General features: G+C 53.3%; 4 protein-coding genes across 4 annotated transcripts; 1 reads left to right on the top strand and 3 right to left on the bottom strand.

Annotated features, from left to right (window-relative positions):
• Positions 1-1140: 1140 nt before the first annotated feature.
• Positions 1141-3676, bottom strand: pacC (putative C2H2 transcription factor PacC). Its single transcript, XM_025629491.1, has 3 exons — positions 3149-3676; positions 2734-3022; positions 1141-2680 (listed from the first exon to the last, which is right to left on the bottom strand). Exons 1-3 carry the CDS (start codon positions 3410-3412, stop codon positions 1221-1223), a joined length of 2013 nt encoding a protein of 670 aa, XP_025478966.1. The 5' UTR covers positions 3413-3676; the 3' UTR covers positions 1141-1220.
• A 1776-nt stretch (positions 3677-5452) lies between these two features.
• BO87DRAFT_360328 (sugar porter family MFS transporter) lies at positions 5453-7386 on the bottom strand. Its single transcript, XM_025621548.1, has 3 exons — positions 6715-7386; positions 5894-6604; positions 5453-5827 (listed from the first exon to the last, which is right to left on the bottom strand). The coding sequence occupies exons 1-3, from the start codon at positions 7252-7254 to the stop codon at positions 5468-5470; spliced, it is 1611 nt and encodes a 536-aa protein (XP_025478967.1). The 5' UTR covers positions 7255-7386; the 3' UTR covers positions 5453-5467.
• Positions 7387-9003: 1617 nt separating this feature from the next.
• BO87DRAFT_377187 (oxidoreductase, 2OG-Fe(II) oxygenase family) lies at positions 9004-10478 on the top strand. Its single transcript, XM_025623485.1, has 2 exons — positions 9004-9672; positions 9763-10478. The coding sequence occupies exons 1-2, from the start codon at positions 9365-9367 to the stop codon at positions 10319-10321; spliced, it is 867 nt and encodes a 288-aa protein (XP_025478968.1). The 5' UTR covers positions 9004-9364; the 3' UTR covers positions 10322-10478.
• Positions 10479-10489: 11 nt separating this feature from the next.
• On the bottom strand, positions 10490-14409 carry BO87DRAFT_69634 (putative C6 transcription factor (Mut3)). The gene is made up of 4 exons (XM_025629492.1): positions 13678-14409; positions 12808-13609; positions 12126-12737; positions 10490-12074 (listed from the first exon to the last, which is right to left on the bottom strand). Exons 1-4 carry the CDS (start codon positions 13955-13957, stop codon positions 10619-10621), a joined length of 3150 nt encoding a protein of 1049 aa, XP_025478969.1. The 5' UTR covers positions 13958-14409; the 3' UTR covers positions 10490-10618.
• Between the last annotated feature and the right edge of the window lie 1144 nt (positions 14410-15553).

Here is a 15553-nt window from a genome sequence, read left to right on the forward strand (position 1 = left end):
GATCCCCGGTTTAATATGTATGTCCACCAGTGGAGGCTGCCGCAACCGCCGTAAACAGGTAGTGGAGCCCACCAGCTGCATCCCTCCCAATGCAAGGATGCAGGATGGAAGGAAGACCACGGCCTAGCCGGGTGCAGTTGCTCGTGCTGTTTGTGCTCCTTCTTTCTTTTCTTTCTCTCTTTTCCACCGCCTTCATTCTCTCCCCTCGAGAGATAAGTATTTAGTTACTGTGTATATCACGGTCTACTCTCAAGTGTCGGATGTACCTGTAGCTACAGCCAGCACCAGCACAAAGATCCCAGTCAATAAAAATAAATGACATATCCACAATAATGTCCATGTCACCATCAGCCTTCCGGCTACGATCGGAGTCTCCGGAACGCCCTTGTTTGGGACAACCATAATACTATGACTGAGAGAGAAAGCATTCATCGGAAAACAGAGCAAGTGACTGGCCGACCGGCATCCTGACAGGGTTCCATTTCCATTCTTCCCCATTGGGGAAAAAGCATCCTTCGGCCTCCTTCCCTCTCCACCGGATCAGGCAAGGTGGAAAAAAGCATCATCGAGGGCACGTTCGAACCCTGCTGATCCATGTCTGTGAGGGTCGGATCAACGTATCGCCTCGTCGCCCATCGCTGCCCCTGCGCTTGATCCATCCATTTCTCAAAACTCTCCGCTGCGCTGGTTGCGTCATGCCTCTCCGCGTGCGGTTTAGTGGCCCGCCATCGGAATGTCTGCCAATCTGGCTCTCCATCACAGCCTACCCGACCCAGCGAAAACAGCCTGTAGCTCTACGCACTTGGGAACTATTTGTTTGTCTACAATTTACAGGATTGAGCTCAACAGAAACAGACGTTGTTTGTCCTTGAATGGAAAGATAAACTAGCCAGATGGGACGCCATTTGGATTCGGCGCCGTGTCCCATGCATTCCGCGGCGCCATCCATACACACACCTCCAACAGAACTCCGTGTAAAAAGAAGAAACAAGGAATGAGAGAGGAGACGTAAATAAAAGGAAGTAAATCCCAGGGCTGGGCCCACATATACACGGCCCATGGCCCATGGGTGTAATCACACTGCATTACCACGTGCACGTGGACAGGGAATCAAACTAGCACCCAGATAGTTCGTAGCAACCGGAAGTACTCGCTCCGGAAGAATCAAATATAACAGAATATAAGCCCAGAGAGAAAGAAAATATTGTCCAGCAAACAAGCTAAGGCATCTTCGAATCGCCATCTTCATCTACCCCCCGTAGTGTCGGGTACATCACCACATCACCTGTCTCCGGCTTCACAGCCGATTCCTCGGCCTTACTTGGAGCCTCGGTTTCCACTCCCTCCATATGGGTATCTGGGTTGGCCTCTGGTGTCTGCTCATGAGTGCTGCTGTTGCTGCTGCTGCTGCTGCCGTTGCCGCCGCCAGCCTCCTGGTTCTCAAATTCGCCCCGTTCCAGCCGGGAAGCAATGTAGTTGCGCAGATACTCAATCAGCCGCACCTTCTCCACCCACTGTACATCTGCCCGCTCGGCCACCTCCGTCGCCGCCTGGGCGGTCCGCAGGGTTGCCTCAGCTTCCGCGGCAGTGCCCGAAAGAGCCGGGTCGATCAAGCTAGCAGAGATGCGCTCGGGTGAGGATGGCGAAGAGTGCTCCTTGGCCTTAGGAGTACGTTCACCCTCATCCTTGCTGTCCTGGGTAAGATCCATCTCCTCGCTCAGCTGACGAGTCTCTGGACGAGCGCGCTGCAGCGTGCCACCCGTGTACCGGCGGCGATCATCGTGGTCGAAGATGCCCCCGAGGGTAGACGGCGGCGCGGTACTCGAAGCGGTCGGGTACCCAGCCGCCATGCTGTCAGCCATTGTAGCGGACGGCAGACGAGGGTACATGCTGCCTCCTTCATGGTGAGGCGGCGAGACCCTTGTCGCCGATGGCAAGGAAACGGGTGAGCGACCGGAGGTGTACGACTGAGCGCTGGACGGCGGCGTGAGGGCGGGAGTGCCTGTGGAAGGCGAGTGGGTGGCTGGGTTTGGCATCATTGAGGCAGAGCTGGTTGCTGTCGCATGGCTGGGCGGCAACTGGGTAGGAGGCGAGTGGGTGGTGCGGTAGCTCATGCCACCATGAACGTAATGAGCGCCCGGCTGGGCAACACCCGCAGCAGCCACATTGTCGTCGTTCTCATATATAGTATCCTGCATCTGCTGCAGGAACTGATCAATATTGATCAGATCGTTCTTGGTCCGCACGTTACTCATGGGCGGCAGGTGGTAGGCCGGTGCGGAGGGAGCACCCCCGGGGCTGTATCCGCCACCACCAACGGCCACTGGCGCAGGCATCGGCTGGTACTCAGGCAGGGGCCCGCTGCTCAACACAGGGAGCGACAGGCTCTGCAAGCCCAGCAGACGCTGGCCGACAGCAGCATAGGAGTTCGGGTCGAACTGACGCCGTTTCAGGTCGCCAAAGAACTCATTCAGGGCATCGTAGCCGCGCTTCTTGGATTCATAAGAAGCGTGGGTAGCCTCTGGGCCGTGGTTCAGGGCGTAGTAGACATTTCCGTAGGAAGGGTTGGCAGGCTGAGGGGGAGGGTGCGATTGGTAATACTGGGGAGCGCCATGCGCATAGCCCTGGCTGGGGACCGCGTTCAACGCGGGCTCAAAATAGTGCGTAGCGGTCGCATAGCCTACATCTCGTGTCAGCCGGCAGTGCAGAACAGTCAGACTGGGAAACGCTTACCCTTGGCACCTCCACCGAACATCATGTCCGGATTCCGGGCTCCAGGCTCCGGCGACCGGACCAGAACTGAATCGTCGGCATGGGTCTTGACGTGCTTCTTCAAATCCTGGGGGCGCTTGAAGGCTTTCCCGCAGAAATCACACTTGTGTGGTTTAAGCGGTACATGCACGCGGATGTGAGAGGTGATGTGGTCGCGCTTGACAGTGGTAGTGCGACAGCTGCCCCATTGGCAGGTCAGGTTGAGGTTGTTTGTGCTCTTGCGGCCGACGTGACGCTCGCACACATGTTCCTAAGCCGAGGCGGTCAGCTACCCCATCCAAACGAGGATGTGATGAGTCAAGCCAACACGTAGCCCACTGCTAGTGGACTGTATCATCACAGTAGAGATATAAAAAAGAAAAACAGGAGAACTCACATAAAGAGCTTCAGGGGAAGGGCACTTCTCCGAGCAACCCTGCCACAGGCAGGACAACTCCTCAGAAGGACGAGTGGTGGTGCCGTTCATGGGGGGATTTGCCACGGCAGCCGAGGCAGCCGCAGCCGTCGCGGCCGCAGAAGCAGCGGTCGCAGAGGATACCTGAGCAGGTTGCTGAGCTGAAGGAGAATCCTGGGAAGTTGAGGTAGGCATAGGAGCGGCAGTCGTCGAAGGGGCCGTCGTGGTGTCTTGGGGTTCCGACATTGCCAAGAAAAATCTTTCTTGTCCCTTTCTTGGGAGCAGCGGAAGTAGAAAGCAACTCAACACAAGTCCGCCTAAAGCGTGCAAGGGGATGAAAAGATGGGGAGACCCAAGACTCTTGGTGCTAATAAAGGGAAAACAAGAGGATCGACTACGACAGATGGCGCGGTGAGGGAGTGGCGGACAAGAAAATGGACAGATGCGCACACCGACACCGGATATCTGGAAAAGGGAGAGAATTGGAATTGGCCAGGAGGAAAGGGGAAAGGAAAGGACAGCAAAAGTGTTGTTAAGATCACGAAACACAAATGGCAAATATGAGCAAAGAGAAATACGGGGGGGATGTGAAAGTAATAAGGGAAACTAACAGATTGCCGGACCAGAGGAAGAGGAACAGCAGAGAATCAGGGGGGGAGTAGGGGAAGGGAGGAAGTCTTGGGCCGAGAGGGGGAGGCTTGGGTTCAGAGCCGAGCCTTGCCTAGAAAAGACCGCTTGCACAGCCGGGCGGAAGACGGGGACAAGACTGGCCAGGATGACAAGACGCGACAAGCCTGGAGGCCTGGGCACCGGCCGGGCCAAGAGGCCGTGCGGGGCTGGTGGCGTGTGTGTAAATGTCTGCCTGCCCTTTTGTGACTCTTCAACTTCGGCTGCTATTACTGCGACCACTACAAATGGCTGTTATTTGCTATACATGTCAGTCCACCCATCTTAATACTGAATATATACACAAGTGAAAAATTATTGCAAGTAAAAGTACCTGCACACATAGCGCATGGTTCCCCTCACAAACCCCAGTCAGTAACCTACTAGTCTCACTAGTAGTGCAATAACAGGCCGTCAAATAACGCAGTGGGCTTATTACTAGTAATAGTTAGCGACCGTCTCAATACGGTAATTATACACCAACAATCCCCTGTCATCCACTCAAAAACCCCGCGCCGACCGATTGCATTTTTGGAAATCCTTTGTTAGTCATCCCCCATCATGGCCTTCCAAATGTCTCACTCTCTTGCCCGTCTTTTCCTCAATTTTCAGGCACATGGATCGGTAACAGACCATGTGGTGGACTTCTTCTTTCTGCTCGGAGGAACTGCCACATTGCCTTGCAATGCCAATAAATCTCCTCCACCCGCTTCTTCACGTTCTTCTCTTTTTTGCCCTCCTCCCCCTCTTGGCACCTTTCCCGCTCCGTGGATGAAGTCTTGGAAGGTCACATCTGACCGTGGTACGATGCCTGAGTTGGTCAGGTTTCCTCTTAGTCAGAATGGCCCCTCCCTTGGCATGTAAGACGGAATCCATCGGGTCTTTCTGGCGCGGAGCACGAATAGGAAAGGTTGGGGAGGGGGACATTCCTGTCAAACTAAGTTTCCCCGTGGTTCTTTGTGTGTCTGGTTGTTCGAAAAAGACACATACCAGTAGACTAAATATTTTAGTAGCATGAATGATGTCCGCATGTAAGCGCCAAGACCCACAGAGAATCCCACGCGACGGTCGTGGTGCTTACCTTTGCCTTGCTGCTTCTGGAATATGCATCGATGCTGCAGACTGGAGGGATATATTTCTTCACTCCAGATTTCCTCCGGGCACGATGATGCAACTTCATAATTCTACATACTACCCTGCATGTGTGCTCCATATTTCAGAGTTCGGGTTCAACTGGGTTTCACAGGTCGTACAGAGTGCACAAAGATGCAGCGGGTGACGTGCTGGGTAAACGGTGGTGGTGATCAAAACCGCCACCAGATACTATTCAAGAACTGACCGGAAGGCTGGTGTTCCGGGCCTCCGTTTCCTCTTTTTTTGGATGGGGAATCGAACAAGGCTACCAGTTCTCTCTAAATAAAGTATCTACTGGTGACTTGACCTGTGTCGGGGATGGTAAGATCGGCGAGAAACTAGGCATCTATGTTACGCTGAAACCAAGTCACATGCACGGAAGAGGAACGAATTCGGTAGTTCTGCCAGCAGGTCAAAGCCTGATCCGATGTATGTATATCAACTCCTGAAATCTATTTACAAAGTCTAAGTCCGTATATAACCATAAAATAAGCCAAATAATTAAGCGCTCTCGACATGCTCCTGAGGGTCGTTCTTCTCGAACGCTCCATCCTTCATCTCGTGACGGAACCGTTCCTCTTCTTCTCTCAGCTGCTCCTTGAGTTTCTCGTTCGCCCTCCAGATCGGCTTGATCTTGAAGAGCTGGTCGACCGCCTCCAGTGGGATACCACTGGTCTCGGGGATGAGGAAGAAGGCGAAGAACCAGGCGAAGAAGGACAACGACGCGAAGAAGAAGTACACGCCGTAGCTCATCGCAGCGAACATCTGCTCGGTGAAGCGAGAAACAAGGAAGTTGAAGAGCCAGTTACTGGCCGTGGTGCAAGCCTGAGACAGCGGACGAATGTTGGGATCGAAGAATTCCTATTCATGGACAGTTAGCAAGGTGTTCATAAGAGACCCCGCTTGATTGGGGTAGAGGGAACTTACCGAGTTGATGACCCACGGGGTACCGTTCCAGGTGGGGGTGTAGACAGCAGTCCACAGGTAGAAGAAGAAGATGGCAGCAATACCTCCGCCATTCAGGTGGTCCTGGGGGTGTTCCGTCGGGCGGACAATGTAAATGTAGGCACCAATAGCGTACATGCAGGCGGATCCGCAGACGGCACCACACAGGAGAAGTTTCCGACGTCCGAATTGATCAACCAGGAAGAGCAACCAGATAACGGTGAAGACGGCCTTGACGACACCGAAGATACCGTTGAGGATACCCTTCGTGTTGCCAGTAACACCAAGACTGGCGAAGATAGTCGGGCTGTAGTAGTTGATGGCGTTGATACCGGACGCGTTCTGCCAGAAGAACAGCATGCAACCCAGGAAGAGGCGGTACTGCAAGCTAGGCGCCTGGAAGACAGCCCTGAAGGGCTTCCAGAAGCCCAGACCAACAGTAGCAACCTGCTCCTCGATGGCTTGGTCAACAGTAGCCACCTCCTCGGTGATGTAAATATCGTTTTCATCGAGTTGACGAATCCAGCAGAGGTTCTTCATGGCTTGCTCGCGACGACCCTTGAGGAATAGCCAACGAGGGGATTCCCTCATCCACAGGGAGCCGAGGAAGAGCATACCCGACGGAATCAATTGAACAGCAAAGGGAATAACCCATTGCTGGTGGTCTGAGGGCATAGTTTGTTCAACACCATACTGTAGAAAAGGTCATCAGCATTGGCACGTGACAAGATAAATAAGGCAACGATGGGGAGAGATGGAGGAATTTTAATATTAGGGTAAAGAAAAGATGGAAAGCCACTTACGTTGATCCAAAAACCAACCATACCACCAACCTGCCAACCAAGTTCATAGAAGCCGACCAGTCGGCCTCTGATGGCCGGAGGAGCCAGCTCTGACAGGTAGATCGGGACGACGTTGGATGCCACACCCGTGCCGAGACCGGAAAGGACACGGCCAGCGTACAAGATGCCGAGCCCACGAGAGCCGTTGGCTCCCATCTGCAACCCGGAACCGAGAATGAAGACAGCCGAAGAGATGGTCAAACTCCATTTGCGTCCAAAGAAGTGAGAAATTCCGTAGGTGAGCAGAGCTCCGAAGAAAGCACCAGCAATGAACAAAGAGACAATATTTTCACTAATCAGATCCACGGCCGAATCACTCATCTTGTCCAAGCCGAACTCGGCTTCAAAGGAAGGCAGAGTAATTGTCGTCCCGATGAACCCACTGGTATATCCAATCATGTTGGAACCACATGAGGCAATAAGGGCGAGCACATAGACTCGCCAATTGTAGACATTTTTGGGAGTCGGACGGTCCTCAACGAGGTGAAGAATTCCACCCATTGTATGGGAGAAGAGGGAGGGGGAGGAAGGACGAGAGGGAGGAGAAAACTCTGATGACCGTGAAAAATCCTGTCAACAGGAGAATGAACAAGGACAAGGATGAAAGAAAAATATAAGGAGGTGTCCTGTCAACAGGAAAGATGGATGGGAGAAAAGAAGAAAGAGAGGACAGGCAGAGACGGGCCGGGCCATAAGTAATATCTTCGGATTCCTACGAGTTCTACGGAGCAGCCAGAATGTGGATACGGATTTCTCCCCTGCCTCGAACGCTCTCCACAATCTACGTCGTGGCCAAACCCCATCCGGGGAGGACCATTCTGGAGATACAGAATAGCAAGGCTGTGATACGCCGAAAATGCAGCTAGAGGTACTTAATATTCGGACTATGCAGAAAGATTCCCACAATTTTTGCCCCCGTGATGTGGGAGAATGGGTCGGGGGAGTGTTTTCCCCAGACGTTGAGTCTCGCTTAGCCGGCGCGGAGAAGGTCTCGCCAGGAAACATTCAGCCGCAGATCAGGGGCCAAAACGCAGGAAGTATATAAGGGCCGTATTCCCCCCAGCTAGCTAAGGCGTTTATCCGAGTCAGTGTGTATATAACAAAAGTATACCCCAGTGGGGTGGGGAGAAGAACAGTTCCACGACCTGATGCCCCGTTGCGCCTGTGGTTTAGTTTACCCATGTTGAAAGTAGGTTGTGAAGAATTTGCCGGTGGGCCACCTGAAGAGTCCAACCAAATGCTGACCGGTCTTGGAGGGGCAAAGCTTGGAGCTGAGGCGTGAAGGGGCATTGGCGACCCGACAGATCGCCGCCCTGGACAGCACATTCTTTCTCCCGGTTCAGGTCGGCACCCGGACGAACCAGATGGAAGATGATTCTGTTGAGAACCAAGGAATTTGGTTTCCAGGTTCCACAAGCTTAAGCGAGAGGCCGGAGGCTTTGGGATACCCGAAAGGCTTTAGCCGGCATTTGTCCAGCATGTTAGTCAAGGTTGTCATGGGATAATGGCACTCGTAGCTCTCATGGAGTCAGGTAGGACCAGTCAGAGAGGTTGGGAGAGGCCTTGACCCAATCCTGGTGGAGATTAGGGCCGGAGGATAGCCGAGACGTGTAAAGATTGGTGCCGATCTAGACTAAGTACGCCGTGGATCGGAGTCAGATGAACGGGTAGAGGACGTCTAGGGCCGACTGGAAAGCTTTACCCCGGCTCACCGGGGAAGGGGATGGGGAAGACCTGCATATCAAGCGCTAGTTATCGTAAGCGTTGGAGCAGACGAGGAGGCGACGGCGAGGCGAGGCGACCACCCAAGATAACAAAGTAAAGTAGGCGAGTCTAAACCCAGGCGGGAAATCCACACGATGTCTGGTCACGGGCGGCACACTAGGTTGCCTGCAGGCTTAGTGGTGACGCTAGCCCGAAGTGGTCTAGCTGTCAGCTGACCGGGTGTCCCTTTACACGGCGGGGATTCGCTTTCGACCCAAAGGACCCCTACAGCTCGGCTCATGAACGATACTCCGCGTCTTCTGGAAGCTCAAATGCGGAGTCTCCGCATCTGGCTCATTTATTATCGCAAGCCTCGCCGCATTATGATGCTAAAGGGATGATCCTGGAACTCTTTCTGCGACTACGTGTGCCATGACGCAATTGCTGGCGGACTAACTTGACATCTCAACGTGGTGGGCAATGCGCACCCGGATCGTCCTCAATAGTCCGCCGGGTAAAGAGACAGAGACCAAACGGTCATGACCAGCTGGCTAGTTACTAACCTTAGTGACGACTGATAACAGTCAGACCGCTGACAAACGCTCATCTGACCAGGGGCCAACGATTCCCCGCATCCCGGACATGCCGGAGAATGAGATATCCAACACACCCACACAGCAGTCACCTGTCACATGCACACTAACATGATAATGCCGCGCTGCATATGCATAGCTGACTAACCGGAATCAAGCTCCCCGGCACATCCGATCACCAGCGAAACAATCATATCAATCAATCCGCGATCAGACCATCCATCCAGACCATCCCTATCCTTATCCCCTGCCTGTTACGATCCCCAGGTCACACAAAAATCACCACGACCAATGCCTCGGACCAATTGACCAATATGCCCAAACTTTCCCTCTCCACTCTCCTCACTTCCCTCTTCTACCTCCTTCCGCTCTACCTCTTCGTCATCGCTCCCCTCCTGCGCCAACTCTTCCCAGTAACCCAGGACATCTTCGACCCAGACATCGACGCAACAACAGAAAGCGACATCTCACTGGACCCCGAGATCCTCAGCCTTCCCGACGGAATTATCCCAACATGTCCCGAAGACACCTACCGAGTCCACCTCCTCTCCAAGGACCCGCTAATCATCTACATTGAAGATTTCCTCTCCACCTCCGAAGCCGATCACCTGGTAAAGATAAGGTACGTCGTCCAAGACATCCCCATTGTCATTCCCCACAGCCCCATTCCACATAAAACAAATCTAACCAAACAATGTCAAACCAAATAAAGTGAACCAAACTACTCCCCCTCAATAATCTACAACGGCCAAACCACCAAAGTCGACCCCTCAACCCGACTCTCCGACCGCGCCCTCCTCCCCCGCGACAACACCGTCCGGTGCCTCGAATCCCGCGCCGCCGCCTTCCAAGGCTGGAAACCACACCTCTACATCGAGCGCATGTGGGCCCAACGCTACAACGTCTCCGGCCACTACAAGCACCACTTCGACTGGGCGGGATCCGTTGCCCGCGGTGGCGACAGACTCAGCACGTTCATGGTATACCTAGGCGATGACTGCGAAGGCGGGGGCACGAATTTCCCCCGTCTGAAGATGCCGCGCGGAGAACAGTGGTGTCGGTTCCTGGACTGCGAGATGGCTCAGAATGAGAATGTGTCTGGGATCACTTTCAAGCCTATCAAGGGGAATGCGATCTTCTGGGAGAACTTGAGGTCTGATGGGACGGGGTATCCGGAGACATGGCATGCTGCGTTTCCGGTCACTCAGGGGATGAAGGTCGGGTTGAATATTTGGAGTTGGTATCAGCCGCCGTCTAGAGGGAGGAGGTAAGTTCGGTGATCGTATTGGACTTTTGGGTATATTGGACAGAACGCCTGGGTTTGTATATTATGTATCATCTGTGTCGTGTATTTTAGTTGTATCCTGGAACGATATATAGCTCGTAGGTATATAGACAGCTACTAGCAGTATAGAAAAAATAGACAAGTCACAAAAAAATAATTCATTAAAAATAGCATTATGTAACATATGCCTTGCCAACGCCATCCATACGCCATACCTCATCACATGAGCCTCATAGCCAAAAACCAAACGCATACACATGGGTATATAACGATTTTTTATCATTTAGCCTCCAACATTCATCCATTGCGTCCAATCATCGCCTAAACCGCCTGGGCGGCACGCATCTCCATTTCCGAAAATATCGTCCAACGGAAGTCCTAGGTCCAGCCCCATGCCCAATCCCGGGGCGTTATTGTCGTCCATACCTAAGCCGAATTGTCCAAGGTTTGCGGCCGTCGGGGGAACAGTCGTCTCCGCGGTGAAGTTCTGTGGCTGGAAGTTGTATCCCTGCCATAGGAAGTTCTGGTTGGGCAGGGAGACTAGGTCGGGGCTGTTGACAGCCTCGCCGCTATTAATGGGCGTTGAGGCGTGGGAGCCGGGTGACTGTAGTTGAGATGCATTCATTGGTTGGTGGTTTGCTAGGCGGCTTGTGATGCTGTTGTTGAGGCCGCCAGGTGCACCGGAAAAGAGTGAGAAGTTTGCGAATCCATCTACGGCCGGTGACGAGGCCGCGAGCGTGCTGACACCGTTGTGATCGGCTGTGGATGCAAGTCCCGATGCATACTGAGTGGTGACTGGCGCACCGGTCACATCTTGGAAATGGTCGTTTTCCAGAGTCGACATCGGTTGCGTCGGATAGGCAAACGGATCGTCCGAGGGAAACATAATAGGCATGAGATCGGGGAAGTTACCGGGGTTTCCAAAGGCCTGTGCGTTAAATGCATTTGCGCCCGAGTCTCCGGATGGCAATGACGTCGAAACAGGTGACGCTAGGGTTGAGACACTATTGGTCGCAGTCTCCGAAGGCGTTGACACCGCCTCAGCCGGAGGCTCCGGGGTGGACGGAAACCACGTCGGAGGCTGACTATGACGGGGGTTGGTTGCAACATTGCGTGTTGCAGCGCTATCATCTAGGCTCTTCGGCGTATTACTGGCCTCCGACTTGGTTGACCGATGTAGCAGCTGATTAGGGAAGGTGCTGGCCCGCTGCGGCGGCGGCATCCCCGAGGGCATGGTTGAGCTTTTATTGGCCGACGCTCGACCGCTGCTGGAAGGCGCCGGACGCTTGAGGTTCGCACGGGCGGTCGCACTTTGCCGGTTCTTGAGCAGCTCAGGGAGGTTTTTGAACAAGCAGACTAGACTCTGGGAGCAACGATCCGCTGCCATGCTCTTCTTTGCCAGGCCAGCAAGTGTGGTCTTACCCTCCATGGCGTCCTTGAGAACACCGTCTTTCGCCGTTGGAGAGTCGGGATTCTCAAGGACGAAGAACAGGAGTGACAAAATAGCGAAATACGTGGTATACATAGTGAACCAAAAAGAGCCATTTAGGAGTCCTCTCTTGTGCATGCCAGTCGTGATGTGGACAATGTTGCGAGAAACACTGACACACGCCGCTGCACAAGCGTAAGAACGACGGTCCACCCCACGAGCCTGCGAGCCGCTGGAGACGTAGTGTAGGAAGGGTCGGTATAGCATCACTTGAACGTGGGCGTAGCTAATACGCAGCAATTGCCGGATCCTGCAGCACAATTAGAAAAGATCGCTACCAAATCAACTCCAGAAGACATACCGCTCTACTTGCGGAGAGACCTCCGTTCCCGGACGCAGTGCCGCTGGCAACTCCTCCATCCAAGCCTGAAGATCTCTTTCAATCTCCCGAATCTTGGAGTGGCTCACCACATAGCGTTGATCCGATCCGGCCCGATGCTGAGCGTTCTTCACCGGGTAGATGTACTTCACCACTTTGAGGATAATGCTAGACAAGCGCGTGTGCGCATTAGCTCCGGCCATAAGAGGTATGTGATCGGAGGGCATAGGCAGAATGCCGTCCTTAGCAATGAACTCGGAATCAACCGACGCCGGGAATTCCTGATCAATGTCGTCGTCGCTCAACATCAAAGGAAGACCCAGCATCGTGCTCACGTAGACGTCCATCTTTCTTATGACCCAGAAGACACGTTTCCGCAGCTCCTGCTCCAGCGGGCTAAAATGCGCCGTCACTTTGCGATGCAAGCCGAGTCGCAAGGCGGACCGGAGGGCAATACCCACGTAGGAATAGCAAGTACTCAGCTTGGCAGAGGCCTGTAGGAAGAGTACCATGAAGCAAATCGCCTGCAGGGAGGTTAAATCACGGCAATCAGTAATCTCCAATAGCTGTTGACCTGCTTTGAAGTATTGGAAGCTAGGATGGATTAGCTTATTGCAGTTCAGATGGCCCTTGTTGGGCCATGAGAAAGACATGAGTGACTTACCCTTGACCAATCGCACCCTCATATCCAGCAACATCAAGAGGATTTGCCCCACCGTCAGAGAACAGACAGCCGACCGCAATAACAATATAGAGTAGCGGCAGGAACGAGTTTTCTTCGTTGGTGAACTGATCAGGCGAAGTATCGTACACTCGATCGAACATGGCGAAGAATGAGGGTTCGTGCGCGAAGCGCATCAGTGCGCAGCCATCATCAAATGCACTGTGACACAGACGTCGTGCGACTTCCCGTGGAGGCAGGTCATGAGTGGGGGGCAATGGCGCATCCTGCGGTGATTCCGATATCGATTTAGGGCTGTCAAACTTGGATTGGGTGACCGGTCGCGACCGGATCGTCGGCGGCTGTATGTCGGAAGCACCAAGCTGCTTGCGCAGTCGGCGGATGAAGCTCATGCCCGAGCTGTGACCGTGGTAGTCCCAGTGGCCCTGGTCGTCCAGATCTAAATAGCCAGAATTGTCGACCATCGACTCGAGGAGCGACTCGTCCCCTCCATTCGCATCCGCTGCTGAGTCGGTGCCCGTCATGACAACCGAACTTCGGCGCCGCTCGCTGGGAGTCGCGAGCGATGCCGCTGGTGGTGGTTGCTGGGATTGTTGTTTTTCTCGCTTGATAGCTGCCAGCATCTGCTCTGTGGCATGCACATCGAATTGGGGGTCGTCCAGGTTCAGATCGGGGAGCACAACGCGGAGCAAGGCCTCCGCCTTGTGTAAACGATTTTCCAGAGCTTCCACATATTGAGGAGCGGGGTTGCGACGACGGTTAGACGGTTGATCATACGTGCATTCTATGGAGCGCTTTCCGTGAGCATGAATTGACGGTAACAAGCAGACAATCGAGGTATTGACAACTCACCATAACTGTAGACGGTGCAATGAGTGCACGGCTGCTTCCCATCGCACTTGATCTTCTTGCGACGACATTCATCGCAAGCGCGCGTCACACGACGCCTCTTCTGCATGGGGAGGGAGTCCTTCACAGGCTTGCCATCGCCCAGCGCATCATCCTTCATCATCAAATCAAGGCCGGGGGAGGCATCGTGATCTTCGTGGGCATAGAAGAAAGAGTCGGAAGCGGCTGAGGGATCATCCTCGTTCGCATTTTCGGCATGCGCCGGACTGGGAGCGGAAGTCATGAGGGGAGCGGAGGGGACAGCAGGAGAGATCTCAAGGCGGTCGGCGCAATGGCATGCAAGGGGGTATGAGGAGGATGTGGAACTGATTGATGGGTTGATGTACGATAGTCGACAGGAGACTAATCCGATCAGCAAGGAGAAATAGCCCGCGTGGCGATCCGACCGTTATCGCAATCTCCACGAGGGTAGAAATGACGCTTCTCACAGGTTCATGGAAGGCACGGCGAGGATTGTAGTTAGCTGGAGGGATTGATCGGAGGGGACCAATCTTAAAGTCCAGGAAGAGTTGATGGAAGAGGATGTGTTCGGCTGAGGTCGCTCTGGTCCTTGGTGGGCTATTCTTCGCTATTTTTGAGTAGTTAAATGTTTTTGCCTCTTGTTATGCTGTTGGTGGCTTTGGAACGGGAGTTCCTTGGAGATGACGGAAATGTTCTGGAGACTGGAGTAAGCCCCGAATTAGTCAGAATTGCGTTGCAAGAACTTTCGTGAGTCAAGACGGTGATCCACTCCCAGTCGCACGGAAATAGTAACCAGGACGGGCAAGAATAAAGAGGTCTATTGCGCAACACCAGGCCCAAACACAATTGGGAAGACTGGGGATGGCTGTTCAGGCTTTTCTTGTCCGCGTGTACAAAGTACGAGGGGAAGAGGGGAAGAAGGCGGAATGGGGGGAAAGCAGTTCAAAAGCAGATACGGAGGATTTTGCAAGACTAGGGTAGGGGGGAATATACAGAATGGTTTCTCCAAATCGGAGAAAAGAAGAAGAAAACAAAGAAAGAAAAATCAAAGTTAAGTTAAACAAGCTTAAGCCCACAATGAAGCCAGCAAGTGGAAAGACGAGGAAAGGACTCGAGTAAGTCGCAGTAGTAGTGATGAGCGTAGAAGGAGCGATGATGGAAAAGGAATGAATGGATGGGGACGAAGACGGACAAGACGGGCAGATCCACCGATGCGAGGTGATGGTGTGGCCCAGACCCTGTTTCCGATTGGGGGGATTTTAACAACGGCACCAGGGCAAGTGCGAAAAAAAGAAAAAAGATATATATGCACTAAGGGGATCAGCACAAGAGAGAGATCTCGCGCGAAAAGATGCTCGGATACGGTCCAAGAATTTCCTGTTCAGTTAAGTCCGAGTATGAATCATCTGTGTGAGAGGAAGAGAGAAAGAAAAAGTGTAAATGCAGAATTAACAAAAAATCGCTCACAAGTAGGGCTGATCTAGAGCCAACCGGCAGTGACAAGCGGCTGGAAGCGCAACTTGAGCCTGCTCCTGTGCCCGTGACGATGCCGCTGCGTCGGACCTCCGATACAAAAATTTTCCCTTTTCCTACAAACTCCATTGGACTAGCTGGGAAAGCGGCTTAGTAGTAGTAATAGTGGTCGCAGCAGTAGCTCGGCGTATTGGCCAAACCGGCCGATGACTGCCTTGGTTGCAGAAACAAGCCTCACAACCCACGGTGATGTCGCTGATTCGATCATTCTCGATGGGTACCCTGATCCATGGAACCTGCAGCAACATCGATGAGAAACAATAAGTTAAACAACATCCCCGGTGGGGATCGCATCTTCGGTGATGGATTGGATGAACCCGAAGAC

This window comes from Aspergillus neoniger (genome assembly GCF_003184625.1).
Source record: "Aspergillus neoniger CBS 115656 unplaced genomic scaffold BO87scaffold_19, whole genome shotgun sequence".
NCBI lineage: Eukaryota > Fungi > Ascomycota > Eurotiomycetes > Eurotiales > Aspergillaceae > Aspergillus > Aspergillus neoniger.